The sequence below is a fragment of the Ochotona princeps genome, chromosome 17, assembly GCF_030435755.1.
Source record: "Ochotona princeps isolate mOchPri1 chromosome 17, mOchPri1.hap1, whole genome shotgun sequence".
Lineage (NCBI taxonomy): Eukaryota > Metazoa > Chordata > Mammalia > Lagomorpha > Ochotonidae > Ochotona > Ochotona princeps.
This window is the reverse complement of record NC_080848.1, coordinates 21980754-22001734: the sequence shown is the minus strand read 5'-3', so window position 1 is coordinate 22001734 and position 20981 is coordinate 21980754. Positions and strand designations below refer to the sequence as shown.

General features: G+C 41.8%; 1 protein-coding gene across 9 annotated transcripts in view; it reads left to right on the top strand.

The window, feature by feature from the left end:
* Positions 1-111: 111 nt before the first annotated feature.
* The window catches only part of MBTD1 (mbt domain containing 1), a 46814-nt gene continuing 25944 nt past the window's right edge, over positions 112-20981 (top strand). The window contains exons 1-7 of one of the 9 annotated variants that reach the window (XM_058676616.1): positions 112-308; positions 1163-1225; positions 4845-4927; positions 10327-10528; positions 12634-12773; positions 14051-14165; positions 15105-15187. In XM_058676616.1, the coding sequence (XP_058532599.1) occupies positions 10375-10528; positions 12634-12773; positions 14051-14165; positions 15105-15187 (492 nt within the window). In that variant the 5' untranslated portion in view covers positions 112-308; positions 1163-1225; positions 4845-4927; positions 10327-10374. Of the gene's footprint in view, positions 309-381; positions 594-769; positions 830-1162; positions 1226-4844; positions 4928-7195; positions 7213-10273; positions 10529-12633; positions 12774-14050; positions 14166-15104; positions 15188-20981 lie in introns of those variants that run through there. The other 8 variants (XM_058676614.1, XM_058676617.1, XM_058676619.1 and 5 more) reach the window with 8 other exon arrangements.

Genomic DNA, 20981 nt, shown 5'->3' with positions numbered 1-20981 from the left:
CGTTCTCATCTGTCCCGCCCCTTGTGGGCGTTCCTTCGGGAGAGTTCACCTTCCGGGTGTAGGGGGAAGCGGCGTGACTGGAGTGGAAACATTTTCCAACACAACTTCGCTGCTGGAATATATGGAAAGAGGCTTAAGAGGAGTGGAGCGTAAACTGGGATGACCGAATGGAAATCCTCCTCTCCCTACGGACTTCATAGCCACCCGACTGAACACCAGCCTCAGTTACCTTTTCCACCCTCGGTCTTGGTACGGCCCGTAGCGTACGGAGCCTGCCGAGGGTCCCACGCTGGAAGAGCGAGAGGAGGGTACGTGGGGAAGTGGGCCAATCGGGGCGCGGGTCACGGCGCAGGCGCGCTGGGAGGGAGGGCTATGCTAATGTTGTTGATATCCTGGGGCCACCCGAGTTAAAGGGGGGGAAATCCGGGGGCTGCCGCAGCCGCCGCGGGTCTGGGCCCAACCGGGGACCCCTGTCGTCGCCGCCATCCCGGGGAGAGGCCCTTGCCCCCCACCTCGGGGCGGGGGCGCCGCGGGCTCCGGGAGCACGGACAGCCCCTACCCATGAGGCCCTGATGGAAAACACAAAGGATCGGGTGAGAGCCGAGCGCGGCGGCCGCTTTGTGTGGCAGCTTGGGGTGGGGGGAGGCCCGCCCGCAGCTCCGGGACCCCCGCTCCCAGGCCCGCTCCTCCATCCCACGCCCCCGCCACCCGCGGAGCCCCCTCCCCCTCCCGGCCGTTAACCGACGCCGGGGCTCCCCTCCCCCCAACACGCCCTCCGCCTGGGGCTGGCCGAGCTTCCCTCCGCCACGGGAAAGAAAATTGTGAAAAAGTTTGTATCTCCCCGCGTCCCTCCCCTCTCCCACCTCGGCTCCGGCCGCGGCTGGATCTGAAGGGAACGGGAAATTAATAATAATAATAATAATAATAATAATAATAATAGTAATAGCAAGCCAGTGCGGGTGGGAGGGTCGAGAGCGCCCTTCCCGGGTGGCTTGGGGGCTTGGCCGGGGGAGGCGCCGCGAGGCGTCGCGCACGTGGAGGTGGCGAGGTTGCCAGGGGGCGGGGTGGGCACGTGTGGGAAGGCGCGGTGGGAGTGGTGTCGGGGCTGCGCCCGGGCGGGTGGGCTTTTCTCTCGGGTCAAGTCCGTCTGGGGACGTTTCAGAGCCGGAGGAGACGTTAGAGGTCACGCCGAGCCGCCGCCGCCCCGCAGCCTCCCTGACAGGCGGTAGGTAGTCCTCCCCGGGTCGGGCGTGTGTGCCAGGAAAGCCCCTGTCCTGTGGGATCGCCCCGTGTCATTCAGGGCCTGGTGAAGTCGCTGGGTGTGTGTGTGTATGTGTGTGTGTGTGTGTGTACTTCTCAAATTCTGTCTCACATCCTCCTCAGCCACCCCACTGTTCATTGGCCTATATTTCGTGTGCTGGGAAAGAACAACGGGGAAGTGGAGGAAAGAGAATTCGAGAGGGAGAGGGTGAGGGTCCGCTGAAAACTTTGGCCGCTTTCAGGTGTTGGCGAGTTGTGTCTGAAGACGTGTGCGTGTGTGTGAGATGTGCACACGCAGCAGAGTGTCCAGGCTGTTGGCTGTCACCAGTCCCTGCAGCTTCTCAAAGTTGGACGTTTGCGCGTCATCTCTGTGGCGCTGCGGTGAGGCACGGCTGCCGGTTGCCTAAGTCCCTCTCCCTGAGGAAGCCCCAGATGGCCTTGTGGGGAAAACACTGAAGCCCAAACAAACCTCACCTGGTAGAGGGCTGAGAGGCAGAACAGCCTCCCTCCAGCTCCTGGCGAGCTGGTCTCCCACTCTCCCAAGCGCCTTTAACAACTCCTTGATGCACACCACCACATCCCGACATTGCTTGCTGTAGTTGGTATTTTAATGCTTCCAGGTATTTACCCCTTGGTAGTTGAGGCAATCCAATGTCATTGTCGCTTAGGGATTTTTCTGTCAGCTGTGCGGCTCCAGCAGCAGAAGGGGAAGGGGGAGCGTGTGTTCCCCTTTGCAATTCCGGTGAAGGGCAAGCCAAAGCACAGCATGTATTATGCCAAGCTAGGGAATGCGTGTAACCTGAAGTTGCTGATGCCCTGTTTAAAAGGCTAGCGCACACACCCCTTTTCTTCTCCCTCGTTTATGACTTGGAACTGTTCACTTTGCCTCTGAGTGCTTAGACTGTTACTGTGTTTTTCATTTGTTTGCCTCAAAACCAAAGAGTGTTTAATAAGAAAACATTTGTCTTTTTTTGCACCATCTTTTCTGAATAACAAGTCACTTATGTAAAGAATACCACACTTAAGGCCTCTGCATGTCTTACATATTGTGGCACAACTCTGGTTTGAGTAAAGTTCTTACAGTGTCTTATGTTATGTGGGTTTATTTATGTCCAAGTTTTAATTTCGTGTTAACTCTGACATAACATTTTCTCTGAAGTTAGAAAGTAGAATTTAACATGAAATTGAATACTGCATCATGAGAGAAAATTAATTGAGCTGCATGTTTGTATCTTTAAAATGTTTCATTAGTACAGAGTTCCAAGTTGTTTTCCTGCTCACTTTCAGCATGAACTGTCATGACTAAAGTTGACTGACTTTGGAGATATTTGCATTCTAAACACACTAGACAGGAATAACTGGTTTTATTTTTAAAAGAAGACACTGCCATATTTTTTTTTAAAGATTTATTCATTTTATTACAGCCAGATATACACAGAGGAGGAGAGACAGAGAGGAAGATCTTCCATCCGACGATTCACTCCCCAAGTGAGCCGCAACGGGCTGATGCGCGCCGATCCGAAGCCGGGAACCTGGAACCTCTTCCGGGTCTCCCACGCGGGTGCAGGGTCCCAATGCATTGGGCCGTCCTCAACTGCCCTTCCAGGCCACAAGCAGGGAGGTGGATGGGAAGTGGAGCTGCCGTGATTAGAACTGGCACCCATATGGGATCCTGGGGCTTTCAAGGTGGGGACTTTAGCCGCTAGGCCACGCCGCCGGGCCCCATATTTTTTTTTTTATGGATGGTTGTTAAACCTGCCATAGTAGTCAAAGGAGGTAAAATTCTGGTTCTTGGCTATTAAACTACTACATTATTGTGCCAAAAGTGCTCAGTGGTCTGAGTGACCACATTCAAAAACCAAAAAAGTCAGGGTTGAGTTCCTCCATTTGACATCTTGAAAATGTCTGCTAAGTAGGATTTTATATTTCATGCTTAGTTATTTCAAGGTAAGCCAGTTAATAGGTTCCACTCATGTCGGGCTTTGAACTCCAGGAGCTCCAGCACCACCAGGACAGGGGAGCCGGGACTGCAAGTAGTAAAGGATGTCTCCCGTGTTCTATACTCTCCAGGATGACTTTGATTTTATACAGAGCTTGTAGATTGGTTTAGGTTAATCATTTTTATTAGGGTGTACTTGTTTGAAAGAGAGAGTGACAGTTTGTCATCTGCTGCTCCAGTTGCCAAGATGGCCGTCATGGCAGAGCCATAGCCCGGAGTCCAGAACTTGACCCAGGTCTCCCAGGTGGGTAGCAGGGGCTCAGACCCTGGAGCCGTCCACTGCTGCCTTCCAGGTACTTTACCAGGGAGATCGATTGGCAGTGGACAGTGAGCCTCAAGCTAGCACTCATGGGAGGCCACCACTGCAGAGAGCAGCTCAGCACCACAGCACTAGCCCTGTCAATTGTTTTGGGCAGTGGTTGGTTGGTTTTCTTAGTTCTATACATTGTTTGGTTAAGAGTTATTGTCAAGGACGATGAGCCACAAATTTGAAATTTCTCTAATTACTTTGCTAGAACGTACACACACCAGATAAATACCTAAATAAAAGTGGAAAGGAAATAACTTCCATTTAGACAAACCCTGAGTATGGAATATGATGGGATACTCCAGCAGATGAAGTTAGAATTCAGTTCTGCCGGGAACTGGCCTGTGGCTGCTGTGCAGTAGATGAGCCAAAATGCACATACAACAGTTGAATATTTTTTACGAAGTAGCTTATGAGAGGGAAGAACTCAATATTTTCATCAACACAGACTGAAATTGCCTTATGACTGCCATGTTAGACTTGCAGTTACAGAACAATGTTTTCAAAGCTTAGTTGATGACTAGAATCACCCTTTGGAGTTTTTTTAGTTTAAACCCAGGAAGTTTTCATATTGATTGATTGCAAGGACACTGCTTTGATGATTTCCAAGCTTCCAGTTCTGACTTTGGCCTTGATAGTTTAAAATTCAGTGTGATGGAAGTGGGTTCTGGAAAGTCAGCCTGCTGTCGGGCTGGCTCTGCCACCTCATGAGCTATAATGCTAGGAATATTGCATAATCTCCCTGAATTTCATTTTTTCATCTGAAGTGACAGGGTAGATATCAGCTGTGCCACCTGCCAGAGGTTTCTGAGGACCCCCTGATTCAGGTGATGAGCAGTGTATAAGAATATGTGAGTGGTTATAAACCAATTAAGTATAATGATGTCTCCCCAAAATCCCTGTTTTTCTTTTCCTCCTCACCATTATGTAATTCCTGTTCTTACAAAAAGCATGATATTCAATTGTTTCATTATTAATTCCCTGTAGCTTATTCTTGTTTAGTAATTATGTATTTTCATCATTAAGTCTCATTTATATTTTTTAAAGGCAAACACCATGTCATTATCTGTCAGTGTTTTGTTGAACCAACATAAGGCTGAGCAACCTGCTTTACTTAGTTTCTCCATAGTAACATATTAACAGGTGATCTTGATTGCCACTACAGTGTTTTGGGATAGAGGTAATAGATAGCTGTTAATGAACTTAAGTTGCTTTAGGCTAGTATGTGTTCTCAGAGTTGATTTTGACACAGTCATCTTATTTTTCACTAATTTTCAGGATCATACTTAAGGATTCCTAGCTTGTGTCTGAAGAATAGAAAGCCCATGTGAAGTTATTTTATCATACATCCTTGCTGTGTGGTAAGTGATATTTCCTTATTTGGACAAGAGGGAAACTAAGACCCAAGGAATAGTTACATTCGAAGTCCCAACAGTAATAGAACCACGTGTTGAGTACAAATGAAAATTATGTTTCTTATGTATCAAAGAATAGTTTCTGTTTGTTCACTGTTGCTTTAAACCTTACAGCATTATTATAAAGATGTCTGGGAACTTTTCAGCCTCTCTAAGTGAGATACTTGCTTGTGGTTTCTTTTAGATTTGTGGCATCAATGTAAATTTATTCTTACCTTTGCACTGAATTTGTAGGAAACCAAAGCCCAGTAATTCTAAATCTTTATCATTTATTTTCCTCATTATAGTGACTTAGAAAGAAAGAAGGCCTTTGTGAGCTGCTAAGGAGTATGTCACTGTGACAGACTGTACTCGATATCCTCCTGATGGAATTCGGTCAAGAAGAGTTAAATAGCTCTGTATTACTAAGTCCAGTTGTCCTGAGAGAGTCTATTAATTCCTCTTTTGAACTTTGTGATCTCATGAATATAGCATTGTAAGTCTTAGGAGGCAGATAATCCCACAGCATTGCACTCCTCAGGCCCAGAGCATGAATCAGTGCGTTCCTGTTTGTGCCTGTCAGTTATCAGGTTGGCTGTTGGGGTACCTCAGTGTGTATGCAAGAACCATTCTGTTGCAGCCTGCATTCACAGTGCTTATGTTAGCCTGGCCTCACTGCAGTAAGACATGTTGAGAGAGAGAATGTTATTATAGTATATTGTTACAGTTCTTTTTGTTTCTAATTTCCTACATTGCCTAATTTTCACTTAAATTGTCTTAGGTAGGTGTGGTTTAAATAGGATTTAGTGGTGCTTGTGGTTTCACACATCCACAGGCGTTTGGGGCAAGTATCTGCTGAGGGAACCAGGGAGGACTACTCCTTGTACAACAAAGTTCATAGCAGCTTTGTTCACAGTAATCAAATCTACCTGGAGAAAAGATAAGCTATATTATATTGATATAAAGTGGAATATTGCTTAGCAGTAAGAAGCAGTGAACCATTTATAAAACACCATAAGCTGGATGAATCTGGAAAACATGCTGTGACAAAAAAAAACCACACACACACAGACCCCAAAATGTGTGTAATTTTACTCCAAGTATGAAAAATCTTCAGTACAGTTTTAATATCCCTAATCTGAAATATTCCAGAATGTTATGCATATAAGGTGTATGTAAGACATGAATTTCATGTTTAGACCTCGGTCCCGTCTTTAATTCATTGCGTATGTGCCGGTATGCTGCAATCCAAACTCTGAAACACTTCTGGTCCCAAACGTGTCAGAGAAGGGCTGCCCGGTGTGTATGCCACATTACAAAGCTGGGAGGTAGTGACAGGGAAGTATAGAGGGAAACCTTCCAGAATGACCAAAACAAAGTCCTGTGTTTTCATAAACATTCCAAAGTGTGCCTCAGTTTGATACTGATGTATCAAAGAGGAATGTAAAAGGATGGTTTCACTCCTGAGAATACTATACATCAGAATCAGTGGAATACTAAACACAGCAGCACAGTGAAAATCTCTTGCATCAGAGAAAGCAAATGAAAAGAAGAAGAAAGTCAAGAAAACTAAAAAAGGAAATATAAGGAGAAAGGTAGAAATTAATGGGATAAATTACAGAGCAATTATGCATTTAATTAAGTCAGTCCTGGACTACTGCACAACTGTAGTGCAAAGTCCAGAAATGCACACAGCTACTTGTAGAACCAACCCTTAAAGTGACAGTTCAAAACACTGGGACAAAGTGGACATTTTAGGAATGAGTGCAGGCACAACTAGATCACCATTTTAAAAAATATGTATATATATTCACATATATTAAACCCATTTTTTATGTCATACATGAGAATTAACTTTAAATATCAGATTTTTTTTTTAAGATTTATTTATTTTTATTACAAAGTCAGATATACAGAGAGGAGGAGAGACAGAGAGGAAGATCTTCCGTCCGATGATTCACTCCTCAAGTGACCGCAACGGGCTGGTGCTGCGCCGATCCGAAGCCAGGAACCAGGATCCTCTTCCGGGTCTCCCACGCGGGTACAGTGTCCCAAGGATTTTTGGGCCGTCCTCGGCTGCTTTCCCAGGCCACAAGCAGGGAGCTGAATGGGAAGTGGAGCTGCCGTGATTAGAACTGGTGCCCATATGGGATCCCGGCGTGTTTAAGGCGAGGACTTTAGCCGCTAGGCCACGCTGCCGGGCCCAGTTTTCATCTTTCATACTCTTCAAAGCATTTCTCAGATGATCAATGGTCCTTGCCTATGACATCATATTGAATGGGCCGGTCTTAAGCAGCTGGTCAGGTTAAGTGTACCTGGGTTAGGCTGGAGGTGGACCAATGAGTTTTGTGATGGTTAATAGACATTGGATCTTCCCATTCTATCGTCTTAACCTCTTGTTTCCTACTGTCCTGTTCTCTGCTGTATTGTTGTTTTCTCAACATTTACCTTCCATTTCCCATTTCCCTAATTCTTTTTAGTCGTGCCTAATCTTTTTGGCTTTTTTTTTTTCAAGTCTTTATTTTTACTTGAAAAGCAGATTTACAGAGAGAGAGAGAGAAATCTTCCGTCTACTGGTTCACTTCCCAAATAACTGCAAAATCTGAGGCTGAGCCGACCCAGAACCAGGAGCTTCCTTTAAGCTTCCCACGTGGGTGCAGGGACCCAAGGACTTGGGCCATTCTCTGCCACCTTCTTAAGCCATTGGCAGGGAGCTCGCTGAGAAGTGGAGCAGCCAGAACATGAGCCACTGCCCCTGTGGGATGGCAGCGCTTGCAGGCAGAGGATGAGCCACTGTACCAGCCCCTCTTTGGGGTGTTTGCTCATCTGGTGATAGTTGTATTTCTCCTTCAGTAGTCATGTAAGATCGTTTTATACTGTTTCTTGCATTTTTAGTGTTTGATAATTTGAGAATTCTTCATGTGTTCCTACTGATTCCTTTCTGGAGTGGGTTGTGTATTATATATTTGATATTTTTAATTGTGCTCTCATTTGATAAAATCTCGGGATACTGAAAGGCTTGAATTTACCAATATGATTTAGGCTTGCCTGGTTGCCAAAGGGCATTACCATGAGTTCTGGATTACTTCTAATTTCCTGGCTGTGGATTTTCTACCTGTTGAGGGTAGGGTTAATTACAACCTAAGATTTTATCATGAGGGCAGACCTGTGATTTCAGAATCCTAGACAAGCTTCTTCACCCAGGGTGTGGGCAGGAGAGATTCCCTTGTCAGTCTGTTGTGCACATGATTTAGTTTTTATTCCTTGCCCATTCTTTCATGAGTTGCAGTCCCTTTTCAAGGGTTTATATGGGATATAGGAGTTTCCAGTCAAGCTACCCCCACAGTAAAACACATGGTAAGTTTTACACAGGTAAATCAATTCTACCCTAGCATAAGACAAAAACTTTAGCAAAGCATTCCTGAACTGGAATGTGGCTTACCAACTAGTGTGCTCATGGCTGCCCTGCTGGGGCGCTCCGAGACCTCGGGCCGCTGTGTCCATGCGCATTTCCTGTGTGTGCCGGAAGCAGAGAATATCAGAAGGCATCAGTCCTTCAAGATGCCCTGGGAAAGACTGCCTTATGTCCCTCTTATGATCTCGGTGTACATAGGATATTAAAGATGCAGATAGACCTTGAGAAATAAGAAACATTTCTCAACTGTATTTGATGCATACTTTCATTAAAGATATTCTTACTTTTTGAAAATATTGACAGCTAATAATCACTGATACCGAGATGTCTGTTATCAGTGATTCTGTCATAGACAAGTCTGTATGAAAACTAGGGTTATAAGATGTCACCTCAGCGTGAAAGTGGCCAGAATGCATTGATTAGAACTTGGACTCCAGTATTTGTTAAATGTATGGGCCTGACACCGCCATAAATAGTTCACTGTGTCTTCTTGTTATCCTCAGAAGAAAACCATCACTTCCTTACTTAAGCTGCCTTAAAGGGCCCTGGCGATTTGACTGCTCCATGCTCTGACCCGCACTTCTCACTCTGGACACCAGCTGCACCTACCTGTCAGTGTGCCACATTGATTCTGGCCCAGGTGCCTGTATCTTGTTCTTTGTCTAGAATGTTTCAGCACCAGATACTGTTTTGTTGTTCTGAGAGTTTAGCCCTCACTGAAACCTTTCCTCACCACTGAATCTCAGCTGGGTGCCCTTGCTGAAATGGCCGTGTCCTCAGGGGCCCTTGCTCAGGAGCTGCTCGGTATAGATCCACATGTCCTGTCTACTCTGTCCTTCACTCTTTCACCTGAGTCACTGTGATACACATAAATGCTTGGTAAATGTTTTGTTGAATGAATAAAAGAAGAAATTTGTAACTTTTCAAGTTCACAGCTAACAGGTAGTGAAGCTGCAGCGCCAGACCCTGGTGTGTTCACAACCCCGCTGTCTAAATAAGGATTGTCCCATTACCTAACACCTTAGCAGTTCAAAATGTTGCTAGAACTTTGCTTTTGAAATTACCTTCAGAATCTGATTCTTTTTAAGTTTCCTAATGGTAGCAAATTTTGAATTTTTAACAATATGTAACCTAGGGGAAAAAGAAATAACCTGTGGTGTGATGCAATGCCTCATTAGCTAATTCCTCGCCTTACAAGCACTGGGATCCCATTATGGGCACTGGTTCATGTTCCAGCTGCTTCACTTCCTTCTAGCTCCCTGCCTGTGGCCTGAGAAAGCAGTGGAGGATGGCCTAAAGCCTGGAGAGCCTGCATCTGCACAGTAGACTCAGTGGAAGCTCCTAGCTTCGGATCAGCTCAGCTCTGGCCGTCGTGGCCTCTTGGTGAATGTACCAGCAGATGGAAGATGTTTCTTTCTGTCTCCGTAAATCTGATCTCCCTTTCCAATAAAAATACATCTTTAAAAATACATAACTTAAATATCCTATTTTCTAAGATGGATGATCAAATGGGGGAAAACTGTTGGAACATAGAGAAGGAGTGGTTCAAAAGTGAACACAAGCATTAGATTTTACTTTTAAAATTCTGAAAGAGTGCTAAAAATGGTTAGGGATTGTGGCAACATTATTGGAACATGTGTAGAGCCTCTTTTTAAAACAGATCTTTTGATCTAATCTTTTTATGGAAGAGAAGTGACACACCTTGTTAGGCACAACTCCTACCTGTATGTGAGCTGCTGATTCACATTCGGTGCTCTCAGCATAACTAGTAATCCTATCAGTCAACATGACAATTAGCTGTTTGTTTCCTAGATGTTAAGGACTCCATTTTGACACAAGCATTTGGCTTTTCAGTACAAATAAAATTACTTCTCAAGGCTATATTTTCATTGATCCAGTCTCGGGGTGCACGCTGAGGTCTTACATGTGTCTGGTTTGCTCTGCTCCTAAGACCAAACGTTCCTCACGTCCCACAAGGAACCGAAGAGACGCATCCGGGATGTTTGACGGTTATGATAGCTGCAGTGAGGACACAAGTAGCAGCTCCAGCTCTGAGGAGAGTGAAGAAGAAGTTGCTCCTTTACCTTCTAACCTCCCCATCATCAAAAACAATGGACAAGTCTACACATATCCGGATGGGAAATCTGGCATGGGTGAGCATTTTTAACCTTCATCGATGGTACAGTTTTGTGTTGAAGAGTGTTTTGTTTGACTGCTTCTGTCATTTTTCTTACAGTATTTACGTGGGGAAAAAAACTGTTTATGTGGCTGTTTGTAGACACAGAATCCGAACTTTATAATTCCAGCTGAAAACACCAAGTCTTGTGTATGATCTCTTTGTGTTGCCTACCTTATGGAAAGCAAGTGGGACAAAATTAAAATAGAAGCATTAGGATGCTACCTAAATTAAACCAGTTCAAATTACTATTGTGTTTTTGCAGTTGATTGCATTTTTATCTCCAGGTGTGAAATTGAATCTGTTCCTGTAGCCTTTTTCTTATACATTTTAGGTCTTAGCAGTCTTTTTCCTAAGGATTTATTTATTTATTTGAAAGAGAAAGGGATAAACAGATTTTTCATCTGCTAGCTAACTCCCCAGATGACCTCAAAAGCCAGGACTGGGCCTGGGAAAAGCCAAGAGTTTCCTCTAGATCTCCCACATAGGTGGCATTTTCCCAGGTCGTTAACAGAGAGCTGGGTCAGGGAAGTAGAGCAGCCAGAACACTAGATGCCAGCATCGCAGGTGTCTGCTTTAGCGGCTATGCCACAACCATGGCCCTGGTCTTGGAAATTTTGATTAAAGATTTGGTTACCTCATGTTGAATGCTTGTCATCTAATAATATTCTAGTTTTACATCATTGACAATAGATATTCATTTTCTAGCACAGGGGCAAATAGTCCTGCAGACTGTATAAAAACATTGATTTATCAGAGCCCACTAGGTGCGGTCATCCTATCAGTTAAAACCTGCTGAGGTGTCTTCTCTTCCAGCCCAGATTTTGCAATCCTGATTGACAAAACTACATGAGAATTGTTCTCAGATGTCATGTTTTTATACATTCTTGTCAAGGATTGTACCAGTCTGATGATCTTAGCAGAAAAAGAAGTAAAGGTTTTCAAGACTTTGTATATATCACACTGTTTTGAATACTGGAGAGATGGCCACTAACAGCACTACATGAAGACGCTACACTGGTGGCATTTGCATCCAGGTCTCCAGACATGTGCTTTGGCTGATGGTTCTTGACATGGATTCAGTATCCCTTTTGAACCACACAGTTTTTTTTTTTATGTGAATTTTTAACAAAATATTCTGGAATTTTTCTCATAGAAAGTCTTTCTGTGTTCTGCCCTATCAGATAGCATTTTTTCATCTGATGATACAAGTCTCTAGTCAAGCTGTGTGGGTGGAGACTGACCCACTGAGGCAGTTGTTGGCTGTGTTATTGCCCTTGTGAACCATGTTCTTGTAATTCTGACTCTCAGAGTGTTGTCCATTATGTACGATGGTAGTCAGGAGTTCTACTGCTTCTACCATTGTTTTTGTCTTGCATTTGCCTTTAGCTTTTATCGAAGTGTTAGCTCTTTCCAGATCTCAACCTTTGCAGTAAATTTAAAGTTAATGCAGTGCTTTGTAGCAAAAAGTTGTGTTGCACTTTCCAGTGTTTTTTTTTTTTTTTTTTTTTTTTTTTAAATGTTTTTTTTTTTTTTTTTTTTAGATTTATTTTATTTTTATTACAAAGTCAGATATACTGAGAGGAGGAGAGACAGAGAGGAAGTGGAGCTGCCGGGATTAGAACCAGTGGCCATATGGGATCAAGGCAAGGACCTTAGCCACTAGGCCACGCTGCCAAGCCCACTTTCCAGTGTTTTATAATCCTTTCAAAAGTAGGAGTTCATGCAAAAATGCCAAGCACATGGTAAGCACTAAGGAAATGCTAGTTAAACTGGCTTAACATTTGATTGTGGTGTTTTTGTGTTGTTTTGTTTTGTTTTGTTTTGTTTTGTTTTTTTCAGCCTTTTTAAAGCCTTTCAGACCTTGAGCTGTTATTAGACCTGGAAACCCTTATCGTGATGTCATACCAATCTTTTTCCTAAATTTCATGTGGGTATCTTTTATCATTTGTACAGGAAACAGAAGAAATTTTCAGGGCAAATATTTAGCAAAGATGTTTAGATGTTTGGAGATATTACTGAGTTGTTAGATTAAAATGTATCATTTGATCCTAACACCCAAACTCTTATTTTGTTGATTAGCTACCTGCGAGATGTGTGGGATGGTTGGTGTACGAGATGCATTTTACTCTAAAACAAAGCGTTTCTGTAGCGTTTCATGTTCAAGAAGCTATTCGTCCAACTCCAAGAAGGCAAGCATTTTGGCCAGACTTCAGGTAACGGTACAGAAACCTTCTTATTCTTTATATCTGTTATTTCTGTGGCTTTCACCATTTATCTGTCATTTGATTGTGATTCACTGCACTCCACCTTCCACCCAGTTTAACCAGTATGTTACGCCCCACATTTTTAGGAAATGAGGGGATTCCAAAATTGTTCCACTTAATTTTTTCTTAATTAAACAATTAATTTTGGATGGACAAAGCATGTTATCTAAAATGAACTATGAATGTTTGCATAAAAGAATTAAAAATACTCTTTTCCAGATAACTGTAAATATGCTGAATACCTGTTTATACAAAGTATACCTTCAAGTAATTTAAACCATTTTCTTCCCCCCCTCGTTTCCTTTTGAGTTAACATCAAAGTAAAATGTGTGATCATCTTAAATCCCCATTGTCCTTGCCTTGTGCTTTTGAGCACAATCTGTCTGATACTTTGACCAGATACATTTGGTTGATTCAGATAATCTTTTTGTAAACATATAACGTGTGCAAAGAAAGTAATTTAGCTTATTAAGTGTACATCAGTACCTTCAGAATGACTGAAGAGTGACCATTGGACCAAGTTGTTATAGTATCTCATATAAACAACTCTTAAAGGTATTACCTAAATGGTTTTTGTAATATCTGGTTATATGATCACATTTTTCTTATTCTCGTTTACTGTGATCATTACATAGCACTGAGTTACTTAAGTCCTCAGATTAAGGAAATACATCACTTAGATGTATTTCTATATTTCAGATAGACAAAACCTAAAGATCCTGGCAGTGGTCTGTACCCACATGGATGGCAGTTTGTCACACTGAATTTGGCCCATGATCATTTTTCATTGATCTTTTGCGTTAGCACTAAAGGTATAAACCTCAGTCACTTGCTCTCTGAACATTAAATTATCTTCTCTTACCATATAAATAGCAATGCTTGGCAGCCTGCATGAGTAAATAACCACTGATTATAGCTACTGTATAAAGGAATAAAGTGTCCATCACAGCCTATATGTTAACATCTTACAGATATAATTTTTATTAACATATTAATTTGCATATTGCTGTTTTAGGCTATGCCAACTCTGCCACCTGTGTAGATATATATACATTGTAGCAGAACTTAAGAAAACATTTTTTTCCTTGTTAAAATTACTTGTATGTTTCCCCTGCTTCAATAATTTTCTAAACCTTTGTTTACGTAAGCAGAATAAGTAGTATGCAGTCAAATTAAATTTCAGTGGCAGGGGGTGAAGAAGAATCCTATTTACTTAACTGTTCTTGTTTTAGGGTAAGCCTCCAACAAAGAAAGCAAAAGTTCTTCAGAAACAACCTTTAGTTGCTAAACTAGCCGCATACGCTCAATATCAAGCTACCTTGCAAAATCAAGCAAAAACGAAAGCAGGTAATGTTCATTAATGTAATGGTAATATAATGTTTGGTGTTCATACATCTAGTTTTGGAATTTTGTTTTGTCTTTAATTTTTATTGAAGCTTAATATAGAGCTCCCATCGGCGCCCATATGGGATCCTGGCACGTTCAAGGCAAGGATTCCAGTTGCTAGGCTACTGTGCCACACCCTAACCAGCATGTTAATTACTAGGCCAAATCTATGTTTAATTAAGAGTGTTTTTAGTTTTAGATTTGCGTGCTTTTTTTTTCTTTGCCCTATAATATTATCAATCTAGGCTTCCCAGTGATGGCTATTGTAGATCATGTTCTAGTGCTTGTGGAAATATTCTTAATGATAATTATTTGGCTTATGATTTGTTTTTTGTGTATTCTCTGTGCTATGAATGATAAGGAACATTGGGAGAAAATGGACAAAGAAACAGGACACTTAACGGACTTGAAAGGGATGGGGAGAGGAGAGTATTAATGCAAGGAAGAGACCATTTCTGGTAGAAATTTCTTAGCAAGAACACAGGGCAAGGAGATAAGTAGGAAGTGTGGCAATTACTAAAAGCCCTCGCGAAGATATTAGGGAATAATGGGGAGATAGTTTTAAGGTCCAGAGGAAGAGCTAAGTGAGAAGAAAACCCGATCAACTGCCACAGAGGCCTGGCAGTGCTTGTTCTGTGGACACTCCAGCTGTGCTTTGCTCACTGCCAGCTGGAGAGCTCAGAGCACATGTTCCATGTAGAAGACTTTGGAAATTTTTGTTTGCTTGCAAACACAATATAAGCCAAATCTCAAGTAATAGAGAATTCTCTGGTCTTTACGGAAATACATTTTTCTTAAAGGAGATCAACTAATTTTATGCCCTTTGACATTTTTAACAATAATGACCTTGTGAATAAAAGATCTGAAACTTGTGATAAATCAGAATTTATTTTATTTCAGCAGTTTCCATGGAAGGTTTCAGCTGGGGAAACTACATCAATAGCAATAGCTTTATCGCAGCGCCAGTTACATGTTTTAAACATGTGAGTATAGAATTCTCACCTTTTGTTTTGATATGTGTGTTTACTGTTTAAATCCAAAGGTGCAATAACAGTTTGACACTTTATGGTTAGGAGAGACTTCTGTGATACATTGTAATTAAAATGCTTCCCTTTTATCACTAAACTTATCGGTACCTACAAATAACCCAAGTTTTACGGGTAAAAGCTCCCTGTAAAGAAATTGCATTTTGGATTTTTAAACAGGGAAAACCATTAATCTTGTCTAATTTTAACATGTTGAATTATATAAAATTGCTGGTTTTGTATATCTAGTAAAAGAGGTTGCATATTGTCGGTGTCATTTGGTTCAACTTAACAATCCATTCATCATGTTGTGTAAATTGTCATAATATAACCTAATAATTTTTATAAATAGAATCTTTGTTCCAATTTGTTGTAATGTCAAATGAAGAATTGCCAAAAACAAAGCAAAAATTATTCGTGATGTTGTATTACAAGCTCAAGTGTGCAGTGAGAAGATTGGAAATTCTTACAGGCGGGGGGAACATCCAGCCTGTGGGCCATACAGGCACAGTGCCTTGGGCTGGACTTGCCAAGGCAATCACAGGTAGAATTTGAAATTTAATAAGTTTGTAGCAGGCTGATTTTTAAGCTAATAATTTTATATGGCCCATAAATGATGTTATTATTATCCAAATAACCCTTAACAAAAGAAAAGTTACCCACTGCTGCCTGAGTGATTCCGAATTTTGAATTTAAGATATATCTTGGCTTTTGATTTTATTTATATGTGATTCTCTCCAGTGTTTTTTTAAGCCTGATTAGATGTTTGACATGTATTTAGGTGTTTTAAGAAAAAAAGAGAAATTAAAAATTTTTTTGAAAATTTGTTCATTTAGGGCTTTAAATAACAGCATGGGAACAAAACTGAACTTGGGATCCTGTTACCTTCATTCATTCATGGCCAGTAGAAATTTTTAGCAAAGTCAAGCATATTAATTCAGTAATACAAGTATAAATGAAAACACAGCCCTTAGTGGGCTCATTATCTTCAACCTGTCTTAGTGCGAAACAGGTGAATTATTTTTGTTGTAGTGTTGACAGTAGTGCCTCATTTGTGAGACCTCATAGATACCTGGCAGCAGCAGCTTTAAACAGAATTACAAAGCGACCTTAACTCTTCTGTCTTTCTGGTGCCAAGAAGCTCAGAATTAAATTCTTACTCTTTCATCTCCATTTTCCAGAACATTTGTTTTCTGGATAGACTTAAACTCTCTTCCGTGTTTTTAAGATTTTAGTAGCATAGGCCTGTGAAGCGATTTTGTGTATGAGTCGGAATGTGTTCTTTAAACATTTTGAAGATGTAAAGGCATATTTTATTTCCTGTCCGCATCTGAACAGTTCCATTTCCCATGAACTTTTTCAAGTACCCTTATATTTCTTCCCAGAAAACCTCTTATATTAATGAAATGGGTTGGTGTATATGTCCACCTTAGCTTTTTCAGAATAAGGAGTTTTGTCCCTGAGAATGCAGCAGCTGGCCGTGACTATGCACTGCTGCTTAGACACAGAGATCAGACATCTGCTCCCTTGATTATCCATGCCCGTGTGGTGGTATTCTACTTGGCCTTCCTTACTGCCTTTCAGTTACCAAAAAGAAAAAAAAAACAAAAAACAGGAATTCCGTAACTGTTACGTATGTTTTGGTTCGCAAAGGTTTTTTTTGGTGGGGGGGAGACAAGGTTTTTTTTTTTTTTTTTTTTTTTTTACTTTTTGTATTTTGGATATTTGGGGGGTTGGTTTACCTTAGGCAGTATCTCAGTTTGAAACCACTCAAAGAAATCAGACCTTACGCTATCTCCGTTTAGTCCTTGAGAATTCACTTGGTGGTTCTCTGTTTTCTGAAGATACTTCTCTGGGTCTTCAAGGAGAATTGGAGGCTTGGACTTTGAAAAACCCTAGGATCTGGAGCTGTTGGGAATACAGGGCCCTGCCTTGCATCCTGCAAGTTGTCTCTAAGACCTTACAGCTGCACAAACCTCGCTCAGGAGGTGGATCCTCTTCCTTCATTTCTCTGCTTGATCACACAGTAGGGACTTTCCCCCAGCCCCACCCTCGGACCTGCTTTGTGGATTGTTTTTCTAATCATTATTTACAAAGGGAAGAAGAACAGTGTTTATCATGGAATCAGAGCTTTTCTGATTGAGGGACTGAGGTGGAAAAGAGCTACTCCACTGTCTGTCTTCCTTAAGTTACCCCAGCCTCTTCTGAAGTAAGAATACCAAGTAAGATTTGTTCTCTAGCAATTAGAACTTTGATTAGTTCTAAAGTCATAGGACTTATTTTACTTATTAAAAGGCAGTGAAACAATGATTCTCTGCTGATTCACTCCACAGAAGACTTCAACCGCTGGATTGGGGCCAGGCCAAGGCCAGGAGCCCAGAACTCCATCCTGGTCTGCCTGATGGGTGGCAGGGATCCGAGTACTTGTGCCATCACCTGCTGCCTCCCTGCGTGTGCGCTGACTGGAAACTGAATCAGAAGTGCTGGGACTCAAACTCAGGTGTCCCAGTTGGCATTTTTAACTGCTGTGCCCAGCATTCTCCTCTAAAATCATAGAGCTTCGGGAATAGAGATCTTTGCATCCTCTTACCTTTAAATGTCTGCACACTGTTGGTTAATACGCATTCCAGTACAATAATGTTTGGTTTTTTGTTTTTGTTTTTTGTTGCAACAGAGATCCAATTTCAGTTTGCATGTCTACTTCTTAGAAACTGTTTGTTATGATAGCAATCAGTCTCTTGTGATGGTTTATCTTGAGGGTGGTTTTCAGACCTTTGATTGAAGGATTCAATTTCCCCTTATTCCCAATAAAATATTATTCATACCTCTGAACAGCTGAGATGAGAGGAAGCTGCATAAATGGATCTAGAGAGGCAGAGTGGTGCCAACAAGCCTCCTGCCTGACCCTGTGTTGTCCCTTCCTTGGCAGTCCCTGAGGGGAGGAAGCACATAATTGGGTGACAGCACTTTGAACCCTCAATCATGTAGTCACAAAGCTGAAATGTGTCTTTAAAGTCCTCTAGCCATACATAGTCCAATTTGCTTTTAAAAAGGAAAAATAAGTATTGACTTATTTGAAAGAGAGTGACTCTCAAAGAGAGGGAGAAACAGAACCTCTGTCTTCTGATTCACTCCCCCAGTACGACCACAACAGCCAGGGATGGGGTATGCCAAGGCCAAAAACCAGGAGCTCCATCCAGATCTCCCATGTGGCAAGTGGGTCTCAAGCATTTGAGCTATCTCCCACTGCTTTCCCAGGTACATTGGCAGGAAACTGGATTAGAAGTGGACCAAGTGGGACTTGAACCAGCACTCACATGAGGTGTGCATGCAGGCATCCCAGCAGTGCCTTAACTCACTACACCATAGTGCCAGCTCCAAAGTCTTTATAAATAAAGAACTCGTTAACTTCTCTGAGTAAATTGCAAGTGGACCATAATTTCTTTTTTTTTTTTTTTTTTGGACTGTAATTTAAACTCTGGGGCTTTAACCTGCTTTTCATACTAGTCTTTTTTTTTTTTTTTTTTTTTTAATTGATTGACTTATTTTTCTGTCTGCTGCATTGCTCTGCAAAATGGGTGTAACAGGCCAGGATGATTTAGGCTGAAGGCAGAAGCCCAGAACTCCATCCGGGTCTCACATTGGGTGCAGGCACGCATGCACTTTGGGCATCTTCTGCTTTCCCAGCCACATTAGCAGGGAGCTAGATGTAAAGGTACAGACTTGGCACCTTGATGCAGTGCCACAGCAGCTGCTTAACTCACCACATTGTAATGCCAGCCCTTTGTTTTTTAATGTGTTTTTTTAAATTGAGATTCTAAAAGCAATGTCTATATTGGTCCTAAAAGGGCAGTTAGGAGGCCTCTCAAAATAGTACCATGTACCAGTCAGATGTATCATATACCTTAGTTCAAATTGTTTTTCAATATTGTTTGTTTGTTAATCCAAGGGAAGAGTCTCTAGATTGTGTTTCCGGAACATTTAGCTTTAAAGCACTCTTAGTGTTTTTTAGAAAAATTTTAGAGGTCAGCACTGTGGCATATGGGTAAAGTGGCTGCCTGTGACACTGGCACCCCATGTGAGTGCTGGTTCGAGTCCCAGCTGCTCCACTTGTGATCCAGCTTCCTACTGATGCCACTAGAAAAATCAGTGGAAAGTGGCCCAAGTACTTGGGCTCCTGCCACCCATGTGGGAGAAACTAAAGAGGCTCTTCAAGACGGGACCAGCTCCATCCATTGCAGCCCATTTGTGGGGCGATCCACAGGATGCAAGGTCTCTCTCTGTCCTTCTCTTTCTGTAACTCTGCCTTCCGAGTGAATAAATAAATTAATTAAAATTTTTTGAAAGAATTTAAGACTGTAGTCTTAATTTCAAGAATTGTTTTGACTCATTATTTGCCTTACAAAATAATGAGGTGAAACATTCCTAAGTATTACAACACAAGCCAAAATATGCTGATATTAAATATGCTCATGAAACCATGCAAAGGCTAAAATGTTTCCTTCACTTGTATACTTAACAGACTTCACTTTTCTGTTGTTTAGTACCTAAGCTCTATATTCTATCTTAATGATTGTCATCACTAATACATGTTATAATTACTCTTTTCTCCCTAGAGAATATTTTTTCATCTTATTCCAAAAATAAGTCCTTTGTACACATGCATCCTATAACTTCACAACTGGATTTATCATACTTTTTTTTCATTCAACTTTCACTGATACATGTGGTGTTACAGCAGGGACACATTCTGAGAATGCATTCACTGTTAGCCAGTTCGTCTTTGTAGGAACATGAAATTTACCTAAACTAAAACAGCCGTAACTACTAGACGACCTCCAGAACCACTGGCACATACGCAATCCAGTTACCTGAAATATTACACAATTCATAGCCATATCCCAAATCTCTACTCTCTCTTTTGAAGAGTTACTTAGTTAAGTGTTTTTGAAAGAGAGAGAGAGAGAGAGAGAGAGAGAACACTTACACCTGTTGGTTCACGCTCCAGATGACTGCAACAACCAGTCATCCAGACCAAAGCCAGGGGCCTAGAACCCTACCAGGTCTTTCACTTGTATGTCAGGGGCCCCAGTCGTGGAACTCTGAGCTCTCTGAGATGTGTCAGCGGGAAGCTGGATTAGAAACAACTCCCTGCCAACAGTGGAGCAGCTGGGGTTCATACCAGCACTCAGATGAGATGCCAGCATTGCAGGTGACATCTCAACTGGCTGTGACACAATGGAGGCCACCTGTGAAAAAATTATTTAAAGGCTTAGATCAGTGATAACTTCTTTACCAAATGTCCAAGACAAGTACATCAGAAAGTTGATGGAAAATAGTATTGAAAGATGTTAATTTTGGTGTGAAAAAAATTTTGGAATTCATGTAGTCTCTGCCTATTCTTGTTACTTATTAACATTGAAGCTTGTGCTTATAAGAAGTTACAGGTTGGCAGCTCTGCAGAAGGAAATCCTGTTTCTACCTAATGTGTATGCAGTGTTTCACTCCTCTTAAAATTTGAGGGGCTGTTCCTCACCTGTTAACAAAAAAATCTAATCATGGATTTCAAGGCCTTTTACACCAAAATAAATTTACTCTTTAGTGTATTTTGTATAAGCTTTTCAAGGTACCCTAATGTGGTTTTAGGCTTAAAAGCATTTTTAAAGATATACTAGTAATAGATTAACTTTATTATGGGCCCAGCATGATAGCCTAGTGCTAAAGTACTTGTCTTGCACATGCCAGGATCACA